The 14,562-nt window shown below is 42.3% G+C and overlaps 1 protein-coding gene across 1 annotated transcript; it reads right to left on the bottom strand.

The window, feature by feature from the left end:
* Nucleotides 1–109: 109 nt before the first annotated feature.
* Nucleotides 110–13,194, bottom strand: CNIH1 (cornichon family AMPA receptor auxiliary protein 1). The gene is made up of 5 exons (XM_053593484.1): nucleotides 12,969–13,194; nucleotides 9,004–9,072; nucleotides 4,795–4,907; nucleotides 3,576–3,719; nucleotides 110–1,011 (listed from the first exon to the last, which is right to left on the bottom strand). The coding sequence occupies exons 1-5, from the start codon at nucleotides 13,047–13,049 to the stop codon at nucleotides 984–986; spliced, it is 435 nt and encodes a 144-aa protein (XP_053449459.1). The 5' UTR covers nucleotides 13,050–13,194; the 3' UTR covers nucleotides 110–983.
* Nucleotides 13,195–14,562: the final 1,368 nt, after the last annotated feature.

The raw sequence follows: 14,562 nt of genomic DNA, 5'->3' as shown, positions 1-14,562 counted from the left end.
ACCACAACTTAATACTCTTTTTTAAAAAATGACAGTACTATGTCTTTATTATGGATTAAGCCAGTTTAAGAAATAGCTACTTGTAATCTCTAAAACAATGGACTGAAAGTGAATCTTAATTTCAGAGTTTTATTGTATTGCACTAAAGGAACAGCGGGATGGTTATACAATTTTCTGTTTTTAAAATCTAAAGTACTTGCAAATTCTTAAGAATACCTTTACCACCAGATTAGAACAGTAAGCATAATAACAAAGTTCTTAATAAGCAATGTCTTACAAATAAAAATACATTCAAAATAGCTTTAAATGCATTCTTCACAAGTAATTCAGCATATTTTTATATCATGTTCATTTATGCTTAAGAATTAAAGCAAGTATATTTGTTACTCTGGTGGAAATACAGGAAATCTCTCATTCATGCAATATACAGGGATAATGTTCAAGTCAAAGGGAAAAAAATCCCACTCTTATTCTTGTAAACGTGCCCATATATGATCATCTCCATGATAGCTGGGGAAACCCGAGACGTTTCCCACCTCAGATACATATTCCAGCTCATCATAGCACCTGATACATACAGCTGATTTGTAACTAGATGTGTTTCAATAAAACCAAAACGAGCCCTGCAAGTTCCTATGAACCAGAGCTTCCAATGGACTAGGTCAGTGATCAGCGCAGTCATCCAGAGGGTTGGGGCTGTTCCTTAAGGAGTGCAAGTTCAAACCTGCCAATTCTGGAGGTAATCACTTCATATTAATTTATACGTAATTCCACTTAAATTCTTTATCCGAGTATAACATATGAAAACAGTCTTTCCACAAGCAAAAAATGTGGAAACATTTAAAAAATAAGGAGTCATTTTTTTTAAAGTAACTGATCAGATTCCATAGGCTACTCTTGGAAACAGGATCTTGCTGGATAGAACCCTTCAACTGGTGGCTTTTTGCATGCACTTAACTGGACCGATTCTTCCGTGTGTTGTTCTAAGAGCTCACCAAAACATAGATCATGCTGAAAAAAGAAAAAAAAATGTTAATTCAGACATTCCTAATTATAAAAGCTAACCCAAGAATGCGGAAAAGTTAAGTCTGCTTTACAGAGCAAAACTTATATCACAGAAAATACAGACAAGTTCACAATGATTTTAATTTGCACTTACAGACCTTAGCCCAACACAGGACTTGGCTGGTGCATGTGCTGTAGATGTCCCCTATTTCCTTTCCAGTTTTAGCAAATAGAATAGCACAACTGAAAGCTTAATGGAGGGTGGAGCTCAGAGAGCAACCCTGCCCTAGAGCCACATCTGTAACAGGCATGAGCGTCTCCAGAGGGCTCGTCTGATGCCAAGTCCTGCGAGGGCTCTTACATACATTAACTCGCCTCATCCTACAAGCCATCCTAGAGGGCAAATGCTGTATTTACTCCCATTTGATAGAAGGAACTGATCAATTGAGGATCTTTCCCATTAGAGAAAGGCTCTAAGCAATAACAGCAGGGTTTAAAAAGGAAAGGGGACAGACCAGCAAAATAAAAGGCAATAACCATCTGATTCAGGCCTAAGAACTGCCATGGGCCATTCTACCTACAGTGTGATGGCACAGGGACGTGATTTAAAGCATCGGGCACAGCTGACAATTTACAACACAGCAAGTGTCCTAGTGCCATCATATCCTGAACAATTTTTCACAATGCACTTCTCCAACTTCATCATTTACTCATTCATTTCATTTCTTTCTTTCAACAAATGTCTTATGTGCTACTATATGCCAGCACTAGTCCAGACATTTGTTATAAAAACTTTAAAAATTAAAATCAATAGGCCATTGAAATGGCACATAGAAGTTCACTCTTCAGGACTCGCTACCCCGGCTTCGCCTGTGAGCAACGCGGGCAGATTCACTGAGGGACATGTACCGCCAGGCACAGCCTCAGAGCGTGAGGAGCCCCGGCCTAAATCTCAGTCTGACACTTTCCTACAATGGCAACGTATACAATGGAAGGAGAAGTTTGCAAGTGACAAACAGCACAGGGAATGTTAGCTTAATTATTTCAACAATTTCACCTTAGGCCTGGCATGATGGCTCTGGCCTATAATCCTAGCACTCTGGGAGGCCGAGGCAGAAGGATCACTTGAGCTCAAGAGTTAGCAACCAGCCTGAGCAAGAGCGAGACCTGTCTCTATTATAAATAGGAAAAATAAAAAAAATAGCTGGGCATCATGGTGGGCACAAGTAGTCTCTACTATTTGGGAAGCTGAGACAGAAAGATCACTTGAGCCCAGGAGTTTGAGGTTGCTGTGAGCTCTGATGCCACAACACTCTACCCAGGGGGACAGAGTAAGACTCTTATCTCAAAAAAAATCATCTTATACAGCTATTATTTTTCTATTTTTGAAAATCAGGTGGAGGCTGGGCAGTGGCGCATGCCTATAATCCTAGCACTCTGGGAGACTGAGGTGGGCGGATTGCCTGAGCTCACAGGGAGACCTCGTCCCTAAAAACAGCCAGGCTTTGTGGCGGGCGCCTGTAGTCCCAGCTACTTGGGAGGCTGGGGCAAGAGAATCACTTGAGCCCAAGAGTCTGTTGTTGTTATTAGCTGTGACACCACAGCACTCTACCAAGGGCGACAAAGTGAGACTGTCTCAAAAAAAAAAAAAAAAAAAAAAAAAAGAAAAGAAAAGAAGAAAGAAAATCAGGTGGAAAGCCCTCTCTAGTTGACCTATCAGAAACAGATGAGAAAAGAACGTTTATGCAGCTTAAAGAAAAGCTATAATCCCACACCTGACAGTGGCCTTTGGGAGCCTGCGTGTGCAGCTGTCTATGGCACCTGCAGCACTTGGACAGCGGCTCTCAGCAGGGCAGCTCCGCCCCACAGGAGCATCTGGCAATCTCTGGAAACATTTGTGGCTGTCAGGACACAGGTAGGAGGGTGCTGCTGGCATCTCATGGCTAAAGGCCAGGGACAACGCTGCTCAACAGCCTACAACGTGTAGGACGGCCTCCCACCAAAAGGAACCATCCAGCCCAGAACTGCCGACAGCCTCAGCATTGAGAAACCCCGACCAAGAGGAATAATGATATGAGTCCATCACAGTATAAAAGAAGAAAAATCAGTCAGTAACTGTCCCCACCCCATAGGTAGAACTGTTTCTTGTATTCACCCCATTCAGATCAAGCAAACCAGAAAATAACAAGCAAAGCACATGGTGTATGACAAGGAAAAAATTACATACAATCTCTGGAAAGTCAGTGAAGACAAGCAGAGGCTTTATAAACTCACATAAACCTATCTTCTCAATGCTGCCACTTTGCTGTGCAGAGTAACCACTGTCCTTTACAGACCCGATGTGTCTGAAAACAGGAAGCAGCTCCCCTGCCCAGACTCTCTGCCTGACTGCAGGCCAGGGTGCTGCCTTGACAAGCGCCGTGTGTCACGCTGACGTGTGCCACTCTGCCACTACAGCTATCGTCACCTGAGGCGAAGAGCTACTCTTCAAATGGATTATAATCCATAATGCCTGCAAACTTCTAAGGCAACAAAATCAAATCATATTTTCAGTTAAATGTTTAACTTACCCGTATAGGTAGTAAAAAAATGCTAGAAGATAAAAAGCTAATTTGCACCATCCTTCTTTCTGACAATATGCTAGAATGTCCGCATTCATGATGGTGGTGGGGTCATAGAGCCCGGGTCCGCTCATCACTGGTCTACTCATATACCTGCAAGAAGACACAGGCCGTCAGCCACCGGGAAAGGGCAGCAAATCTTCAGGACAGAGAACAGTTTTTCCTCAAGTTATGTGTTACAATGAGAGGCGATCCATGTAGGGAAGTATACGTTTACTTATAGGTAGAATTCTTTCATTTCATCACCTTAATTTTAAAACCAGACATCTAATGAGCTGGACAGGACAAGAAGGATGCTAAACAAAGTTATTTTGGTCTCCACACTTTCAGAAAGCCAAGAAAAACAGGCAAAACTGTAAAAAGAAAATAAGTATTTTTTTTAAGGGTTTTCCTTTTAAGTTTTTATCCTGACATAATGTTAAATTTACAGAAAAGACACAGGAATGTTTTGCCTGTGTGTTCCAAAGGTGCTCAACTACCCCACCTGCTCCGCCCTCTGCTCCTCCGTCCCATCACCTGACTACCTTCCTCCTGAATCACTCACAGAATCCTTTACAGATGTGATACCACTTTACTCAATACTTCTTCAGTACACATTTCCTAACATTGAAGGCAATAAGATTTGACATCTATTTAAAACAAAACAGGTTACAGAATATGATTATCTTTTATACATAACCAAAGTTAGGTTAAGCCATAAAGGCAGCACAGAGAACGGAGTCTCACACACACTGTACACTCTGATTTCTGGGAGGCTCCAACACAGGAATAACCACCCTAAGCTGGCAGGGGTTAGGGGCCTCAGGAGGTGCAGCTGACTAGGATGGGACACCAGGGAGCCTTCTGGAGACTGGTGCTGCTGTGCACCTGCATCTGGGCAGTGATTTCCCAGGTGTATACACACGTAAAAATTCACTGAGCTGTGTACTTCAGACTTGTGCACATTACTGTAGGTAAGTTATACCTCATTTTTTAAAAAAGTCCTTAAAAAAGTAACCAAGTAAGGTATTAAACAGGTTTTTGTTCATCTACTCGATTTTTAAATAAATCCCAACTAATTTTCAGTTTTCGTTTAGATGACTAGCGCATACACATAAAATAATCCTATCAACCACGGTGTCATTAAAATTGGATTAGGAAAAAGATTAAAAGTATATCTAAATGTTACCTCCAGATATGATATGCCAAGAGGGGCACATTGAGAGCCAGTGTGAGCCACTCTGCTGCACAGAGGAACATGACGCAGAAGAAGGCGTGGATGAGGTACTCGGGGAGCACCAGCTGCAAGGAGACAAGCCCGTGAGCAGAAGGCCTTGGCATCAAGTCAGCAGCTAACCAGAAAGCAGGTGGCAACCAAGCTTCCATAATAAAACATCACTGTTTTCTTAGAATCAGAAATGAAAGACATGACTGATGTTATTGCCATATTTAGATTTTTACTAAAAGCAGGATTACAAGCATATTGACCAAAAGATACAGCTTGCACTAAAGTAGTAAGGTAAATGACTTAAAATTTAAAATTCAAATTTTTAAAGCAAGAAGTTAAATTATACAAAGTTACCACCCAGATTGTTCAGTTATTTGCTAGTCAACTGGAATACCTTTTCTTTCCACCACTGAACAATGATAAAAATACGAAAATGAGGTATCTGATCACATGCAACATATTTAAAAACCCCACAAAAACAAAAACTCCCCTTTAGAGTTGACACGTTAGTATTTTAAGCCTTTAACAGAAAACTAGGAATGCTACATACACAATACACAGCCAATCACACCACATACCACAGAAGTCAGCTTTCAATGGAAAAAGCCAATCAGCCAGTAACCTCACCACAGTCAAGGAGGAAGAACGCTAGTATGCACAAACACAAAAGATTTGCTTTCTGCAACGTAGGAGGGGTGAGAGTTAGAATTCTCAGGGTCTTCCTTCTCACTCTCAAACGGGGGCCTCCTGCTTCTTTACAACTACTTGCCAAGAAAACACCACAGACACAGCAGACCAGAAACAAACCTTTGGCAACAGACGTCAATAGTATTAAGTGAAAAAGTAATTCGAGCACAATGCTTTCTTATAAAATGACTAGGAGTTAATGTTGTATTTCAAATTTCCTTTCTCGTCTTAAAGACTTCAGCCTAATATTTTGTTAAATAAGAATATCAAAACTTTCCATTGCCAAGTTCCAACCAAAGAATCTCCTTTAAGTCACAGCCAGCAGCCAGTTTCCTAACTGTTTACTTCACACCAAATTAAAATCCTTTGAATACTCAACATCATTACATCATTCCTGAGGGGAACCATGGCTGTAGAAATAATATAATTATACTACCAAATTACACTTTCCAATTTAAAGCTGTAGAGGCAACTTTTTAATGAATACTTTTTCTTTTTTTTTGACACAGAGTCTCACTCTGTCACCCTGGGTAGTGGGCCGTGGTGTCATAGCTCACAGCAATTTCAAATGCCTCGGTTCAAGCAATCCTCTAGCTTCACCCTCCCAAGTAGGTGAGATTAGAAGATGCCCTGCACAATGCCCTAATTTTCCTATTTTTAGTAGCGATGGCGTCTTGCTCTTGCTCAGGCTGGTCCGCAACTTCTGAGCTCAAGTGACGAAGCTGAGGGCTTCCTTGGCCTCCCCTAAGAGCTGGGATTCCAGGCGTGAGCACCACACCTGGCCAGTGAACACTACTATAAATGAAACCTTGTAAAGCCAATTCATCTACACCACTAACCAGGTATCTATTAAAGTTAAACAATAATAACTAAAGAGAAATTCTGCATATGCATATAAACTTGTAAATAACATAAACCTTTAAGCCAACATCTATTTAGGATCAAAGTTCCCTAAAAAAGAAAAGGGCCACAGGACATCTCTGGAACGCAACAACTACATGTATAACCAGAACAAACCAAGAAACATGTACATTTCATCAGGAGTTCCCCTCGAGTTGCTTTCATAATACTAGTTTAAATTACAGGATTTTTCGTTAAAATGTAATAAGCTGACTTTAGCCACCTAAAGCCAACTCACAGCTAACAAATCCTCATGCCAGGTTTCTTCCTACAGCGACAAGGTCTAAGGAGCATGATCCCCTCTGCTCTGAAACAACACACTTTACCAAAAGCATTAATCAAAGACGACACCTGCAACTCCACCAGGTCTCCTATGAAACAAGTGTGACACTCTCTTCCATCTCCCCAAACAAGTCCAAAGCATTTACTACATATCTCTGATAAAAATCAGTCTTCTCTGATCATTCTTTAATGATGAAATTTCCCATTAAGTGACAAAAATTATTCCATTTAGGAACCAAGGTTCACACAAAGACTAGAATCCAGAAAGAATACCTCATGCAAATATGACTGAAATGATGGTACTTAAACATGCAAAATGTAATATTCTATTGTTAAAGCTCACAATTTAAAGAATAATGGTATCTATCCTCCCCCATACTTTGGCAGAACTGTCAAAACAAATTTAAATAGGGAAAACTGTCAGATGCACTGCTGTTCAGCCATGATTGGCACCCTGCCTCTGCTACAGGCCCATGGCAGCATCAGGACGTCCCAAGCACGTCTTTCCTCAGTGAGAATTTCTTTCCATCAAGAAAAGCCAGGAATCCACAGTATGTTAAAATGAAATTAATCCTTCTTAAACTTATGGTAAATTAGGAAACTTTTATAAGAGTTTGAGCTTCAAAAATCAGGCTGAGTCCAAATTCTGGCTCTCCTTTACCTACATAACCCTGGGCAAAGCGCCAGTCTACTCCCCATTCATGAGAATAACATAGGAATTAGAACTGCCAGGAGAAGTCGGCAAACAAACACAAGCAAAGCACTTAGCACAGAGCCCGCCCCCAGGCAAGTAAGTCCTCAGCCCACTCACTTGGTTATTTAAAGTACAGAAAGCCACAAAGCAGAGAATGCTATTGATAAGCAGCTGTCGAAGAGAAAATCTCAGTTTCTTCATTTCTTGGTAACAATTTCAACTACTTAAATTAAGATGTTTCACAATGCACTCTTATTATATTAAGCTCCAACAAGAAGGCAAATCCATCTTTTCACATCTTATTCCGAAAAAGCAGAGCAACAGCGAGTGAGTCGATGCTTGTGACGGAGCCTGCATCAAGTCTGACCACAAGGTTCTCTAAGACACGCCCCCCCACAATCCGTCCCCCGTCACTCACACTCACCTGAGAAAGTTGCCAAGCAGCACACTGACTTTATAGATGCTTTTCCAAATAAAATATTCAGGCACACTTGTGCATTAGAGTTGCAGGCAACTAAAATCTACACAAATCCTCACCTTCATGAAGTGATTTATTTTATTTCTTGAAGACACACTCACTGCTTTCTGACAATCTGTTAGTTTCTGCCCAATCAGGCAAAAGGAGGATCTTCCAAAATGAGTCACAAATAGAAGTAAAACCCCTGAGTACCAGGCGGCCACATTATCCTCAAAGCCAGGACAGCTCAGAACTTCAGGAACTTAAAGTGGACACACACTGGAAACAACTGTAGACATCTGTTATCAATGGATCGGTGCCCACAAAACTCTGACTCCACAAATCCAAAGGACAGCACTGAGGCAAGGTCTCAGACCCCGGGAACAGAACTAAAAGGCTAAAACCTTAACAGGGCTGAATAATACACCAGTTGAAAGAATGAATTAGTATGTTCCAGAATACACGTAACCACAGATAAAACTTGGCCTAGAAGATAAGCCACACTGAGTTCAGAGTTCACTAGCATAGACCTCACGGTGAGCCACAACCAGAGAAGAATCACACCATGTAGTGAAGTCATTTCATGTTAACCAATTTTCAAACACGCACCAAATAATTTAATACAGAAGTGCCTATGGCTATAACAATGAGAAAAAAAACGCAAAAGCATTTAACAGCTTTCCCTACTTGACTGGGCCAGCAAGCAAACATTAGCATAAAATGTGAAATTTCATGAAATCATAAACCTCAACAGGCATATGAACGAGCACAGTGAATAAAACATCACAAACAGCAAATGTCCTGACCCTCCCCGTGAGATGGACACAGCGTAAAACGTGAAACTAAAAAGCAGTACACACCTTCAATGCAATTTTGACTCTTTTAATCTTTTTGACCTTTTCAACTGTCTTTGGCCGACAATGTAAAAAGCAGATTGGAAGAATGTTAGTATGACAGCTGACAAGATCACCAGCAGATTAATAATAGTCAGAACAGTCAAGCATGACAGGAAAAAGAATATTTTTTTAATTCTGCCTACTTCACAAAGTACAGATATATCATGCTACTGAGAATGGGGGGCCGTTTTCAAATTACATTAATTTAAAAACAAATACATTTTCTCAAATCTAAACTCCATATTACAACTTACGGGATTCAGGGTATTACACTGGTCTATGGGATTCTTGTAATCAGTCTTCAGCTCATCAAATGCTATAATCTAAAACAAAAGTAAAACAGTCAGAAACACTCTAATAAAAAAGTAGCAATAAACCTGGCCTATCATCAAATAATCGTTGAAAAGAGTTAATAAAACAAAAGCAAAAGTGTACCAACATCACAAGTACCAATTTACAGTAAATTCCATATATGCTAAAAACAAGAGACAGAATCAGATTTAAAGAACTGAAAATACATTTATGTCATTATCACTAAAATGATCTGATAACACTGTGATAAGCACCTTTAATTTTCAATTTCCTCAAAAGTTCTTTTCTCTACTTGAAATGATCTTTCCCCACCTACACAACTATTTATCCAAACCCCTCTTTGTCCTAAAAAAGCCTTCTTCCTATGTTAACTCCTTCCTGCAGGTTTTTCTGACTCCTTTAGGCAGAAATAATTACATCCCTGTCTGCATCCACACACAGCACCAGGTTTTATGATGCCCCCAATTTGGCATTTCTCGCAGTGGAGCAACATCTACCTGCAGGTTTGTCAGTGACCACACACCTGTGGGAGAAGGAGCATTTTTATGTATCTGTGCAAGTCCCTCCCTTGGCACGGTGCTCGGGGGGCACTAGCGGTGACCTCCAGGTCCCCATTCACTGTGTCCCCATTCGTGCATTAACACATACATTCCTAAGGCTGCTTCCGTCTATGCTCTGGCTTTAACCTCAAAGATTGCTAAAACACATAACTTAAAAACCAAAATGTACTAAGAGTCAAAATAGGGACAATGCACCACTTTGTGGCATTAACTTAGGTGTGAAAGAAAGACGCCTAGGGCACCAGGTGTATGGGGGGCCCATTTTAGTTAGCCACTGGTCACCCAAGGGACACACACCCTTCCCCTGGTGGATTACAAAAGTATCTTCCTATGTGAGACAGTACTGCTTGACACTATCACTGATCAGCACTTACGCTCTTAGCTCTTCATATGCCTTTTATTTCCCTCTTACAAGTTATTAGTTTTGTAAAATTTTAACTTACAGAATTTCATAAAATTCACCAACCTGCCCTAATAAAAAATCTCTAACCAAAGAGGACTAAAAGGAAAATAATTAAACATTAAAACACAATCTCCAAAAGGGCTACATTCCAGGGCCTAAAATATAAAATATTGCCTGGTGTATGCTTAAGTGTTTAATAAATACTGAACATATTTAAGGAAAAATAAATACTGAACATATTAAGAGTGAAAAAAATAACACTGGGGATTAAAAAAAGGGATTTTCCTTCACTAATGACCCTAATACATGTAAATGTTCAAAATATAAATGTGCACTAGAAGATACTGACTTCTGATTACTAACAGATGTCAGTCATTAGGCAGGGACCTCAACTAGCTGCCACGTCCCATTTCACAATGCATTTCAGTACCAAAGCTCAAGACAAGGACCATAACCACAAATCAATTACTTGTCTCCAATAAGAACCTTTTTAATAACCCAGAATAAAACATATCTTTAAAATAACTTTAACTGGACATTTTCCTCAGGTGACTTCAAGGAATCTTGTGGTTGAGACTGCTGAATGGGTTTCTGTTTGAATGCTATAGAGTTCTCAAGACTCTCCTGAGACTCTGGAACTAACGGTTTTCAAAACTTTTACAGTTGTGTGGCTGAATAAAGATGTTCACAAAACTTTCCATACACGTGTCAAAACAGTAAAACAGATAAATTCCAAAAGATGCCAATGTACACAATTCAGGATATCTTCAAATTTGATACACACCTTTAATTAAGGAAGACTTCTGCAGGTTTAACTTTCACATATCTATGCCCTCAACTCTATTCTCCATAGAACAATCACATAAATTAGGATAAAATGACAGATGTAACCATCAGCATAAAAAAGTCCTCTAATACAATGATTAATGTAAAGAGGCTTTTTGGAATTTATACTTGACATTTCAAGTCTTCTAAAATATATTTAAACTACCTAAGAAAATAAATTTAAGGTTATGTGAGAAAGAGAAAAATTGAAATTATATATTTATTTAGAATTGTTTCCAAAAGGATACGGTAGTCTCTGAACTGGGAAATCCCTGAGCATAAGCACTCTCCCGTTACTGTGGTACAAAAAAATTTTAACAGGACTTAAAATTATCTACTTCACCCAGACACATACTTATTTCAAACCTGAGATAAATTACCCACTTTTTAAAAGTCAGATTTTCATTAAGCCAAGCAGAACCTGGTTCAAAATGTAAAAATGTGGAAAAGGCCATCCCTCTTTAAGAATCCCCGGTATCAGGCCGGGCGCATGGCTCACGCCTGGAATCCTTGGACTCTGGGAGGCCAAGGCGGGTGGACTGCCTGAGCTCAAGAGTTCGAGAACAGCCTGAGCAAGAGAATCCGTCTCAAAAAAAAAAGCAGGGCACTGGTCGGGTGCCTGTAGTCCCAGCTACTTGGGAGGCCAGGGGCAGTGAATCACTGGAGCCCAATAATATGAGAAAAGTTGCTGTGCAGTGTAATGCCACAGCCCTCTACCAAGGGCAACAAAGTGAGACTGTGTCTCAAAAAAAAAAAAAAAGAAAGAAAGAAAGGAATCCCGTTATCCCAGAAAAAGCATACCCATCACGCAGAAAGTGACTTTAAACCCACATCTGCAGATGAAAGGGAACCAAACATTTTAGCTTCACAAGAAGCTAAGGCAGGGCTAGTTTGCATCCCCAATCTTACTTATTACTGTTCTACCAAAGAAGCTGCGATGCTGTTCAAGTTATCGGTTCCAAATGACAAGCACCTTGAGGCAGCAGTTATTCCTGACATAGTTAACAGCCTACGTAAGCATTCTCCACTACACAGCAGTCAGGTTCTAAAATAATTACAAATATAATCACCATGTTTAGCAAAAGGGAATGGATTTGTGATATCCCTCCTTTGAGGTTTTTTGCACAAGACATTGCTGCTATTTAATCACTCGGCCTCCCTCCACATAGATTGTAACAAATCCTTGTTACCGGTGTGCTGAAACTGGACTTAAAATTTACTACAGAGCCAACATGTCGATGCAAATTAAGACCAATACTGCAGGGGATGCTCGAAAGAAAGAAGAAAATAACGACATAAATTTTCAATGAATGTTGATTTCCAGAGGGCTCTCGATGCTTCTAATTTTGTGCCAGAAAAATAGAAATCCTTAAAAATCTCCTGTAGAACTCTATCACAGGGAACTTTCAACTTGTTCCTTAAAGAACCAGTATGTGCTTCTATCCTACAACAGCGAAATATCGCCCTAGAGAAGCCTATAAGGTTTCAGAGAATTTCAACAATCAAAACTCCCTTCCTAAGCAAGCTAGCCTGATTATAGGAGTGACTTGGAAGACTGTCAGTTGATAAACTCCTGCGGTCAAAATATGATTTAGGTCGGAGATGCTGTCAACTAAGTAATCAATCCAATATGCATCAAAGTTCACCAGGACACAAGAAGCAAAAAAAAAAAAAAAAAAAAAGGTGATTTCATTTAAAAAGCACTCATCGAGTGCTGGAAAGTGGAGTTGGAAATTCACGCAAAGTAGGTTACAATTATCTCATTCTGGCCGTACTCATGCGGAAACCCTACAAGAAAAGCAATCGGAGTTAAATAATAACATTTCGGGAAACTTCCTGCACGCCGAGCGCGCGTAACGGCTCGGCCGCCCCTGACAGCCTCCCGGGCCGCGGCCTCCCCGCCCGGCTGGGCGGGAAGAGCGGAGCTCGCGGGCTGGGCCGAGACCGCGGGGCCTGCCGGGCGGCCGCACGCCCGCTTCCGGGGCCCCGAGGGCGGGTCCGCGGCCCCGGGGCCCGACGCGCAGACCTCCGGGGGCCGTGACGGCCCCGACCACGGGCCCGGGGCGAGAACAGGCTGCGCCGCCGCCTCGCCCTCTTCTCCCCGGCCCCGGCTACTCACGTGCCAGATGGCGAAGAAGATGAGCGCGGCGGTGAGCAGCAGCGCCAGCATGTAGCAGAAGGCCGCGAACGTGAACGCCATGGCCGGGGAGGAGCAGGGAGCAGCGCCGGTGCCAGCGGAGAAAGGCGGCGCACGGCCCTCTGGGTAAAACCATTCACTTCCCCCGGCCACAGCCGCGACCGCCGCCTCCGCCGCGGCTGCCGCTGCGATAGTCCTGCAGCGCGCCTGCGCACTGTCCCCTCCGCCGCGGCTCCCGCCCTCCCAGAGCGCCTGCGCACTGTCCCCTCCGCCGTGGCTCCCGCCCTCCCAGCGCGCCTGTGCACCAGCCCCGCCGCGCCGGCGCCCGCCCTCCCAGTGCGCCTGCGCACCAGCCGCTGCGCCCTCTGATGGCTGCTCTGTGCGTTATATTTACGTGGTCCGCGTGAGTGAGAGATTTATTTTTCTTTCCTAACCGCGTTTATTCCTTGCACAAACACTGTATTTATTGAAAGAGTGTCTAATGTGTTCCAAACATTACTCTTCTCCCTTCAGATACAAAGATAAATAAGATAGTGCTTGCACTGAGAGACGGTGCGGGAACGGACACCTAAGTCGGCGATTACGGAGCCCAACCCTGCAGACGTCCTGGGTGCTGGGAGGTCGGCGGGGCCGGCCCTCGGGCGGTGGGGGCTCCTGCAGGCTGGCCTGTGAGCCTGACGTGAGAAGTTAGAACCTGCAGTCCAAAGAAACGAAGAAAACGAAGAGGGCTTGTCTTAGGAGAAACCAGAGTTGAGCGATAGAAAGGGGCTGGCAAGGGGTCAGATCATAGAGGCCTTGTATACTTAGTTAAGGAGAGTATTCCATAAACCTAAGCTTTTCCAGTTTTCTTGTTCACGCACCATTAGAAACCCTTTTTCATTGTAACCCCGTGGAACATAATATAGACAGCAAGTTATAGAGTAGACATCTAAATATAGAGACAGATACAAATAGAGCTGAAACAAAAACTTCACACAGCTGTACTGAGGAGCCATGAGTATTTGCCCTTTTATTCCTTTCTGCTGCTTTGTTTTGTGAGCTGGTTGAAACCGCAAAATTGACCACCCGTTACGGTTAACTGATTGCCGCTGATAGAAGTGGAAGTCGTTGAAGGCGTTTAAGCAAGAGAAGGACATGTTTAGATTGGCGTTAAAAGTTGCTCACACTAGTAGATAGTGTGGAATGTTTTAGACGCAGGGTCTATCCAGTGCTGTGCAGAATTTTCTGTAATGCTGGACATTTTGACCTCTGCTGCCCAGTATAGTAGCCAGCAAAGCACACGTGGCCACTGAGCGCTTGCAGTGTCTAGTATGACTGAGGAATTGAACATTAAAGTTTACATCATTTTAATTCATTAAAATGTAAATAGCCACTCATGGCTAGTAGCTACTGTATTGAACTGTACTGGGCTCTACCACCAGGATTATGCGGCACCTTTACAGACCTCACGTGTACTTTCTCCAGATAGGCAGAGGCTCACACCAGGATGTCAGCCCTGCTAACCTTGGCTCGCCAGGGCACAGACTTCACAACTCTGCAGGATGATCCTGATTAGAGGAGTGTCGGACTGTGAGCA

This window comes from Nycticebus coucang, chromosome 6 (assembly GCF_027406575.1).
Source record: "Nycticebus coucang isolate mNycCou1 chromosome 6, mNycCou1.pri, whole genome shotgun sequence".
Lineage (NCBI taxonomy): Eukaryota > Metazoa > Chordata > Mammalia > Primates > Lorisidae > Nycticebus > Nycticebus coucang.
This window is presented reverse-complemented; position numbering and strand designations above follow the sequence as displayed.

Excerpts from the sequence above, each read along its gene's own strand:
- CNIH1 (XM_053593484.1), bottom strand. The coding sequence starts at position 13,049 with ATGGCGTTCACGTTCGCGGCCTTCTGCTACATGCTGGCGCTGCTGCTC. Across the intron at positions 9,073-12,968 it reads TCTTCTTCGCCATCTGGCAC|ATTATAGCATTTGATGAGCT; the intron begins GTGAGTAGCCGG and ends CTTTTGTTTTAG. Across the intron at positions 3,720-4,794 it reads TTGGCATATCATATCTGGAG|GTATATGAGTAGACCAGTGA; the intron begins GTAACATTTAGA and ends GTCTTCTTGCAG.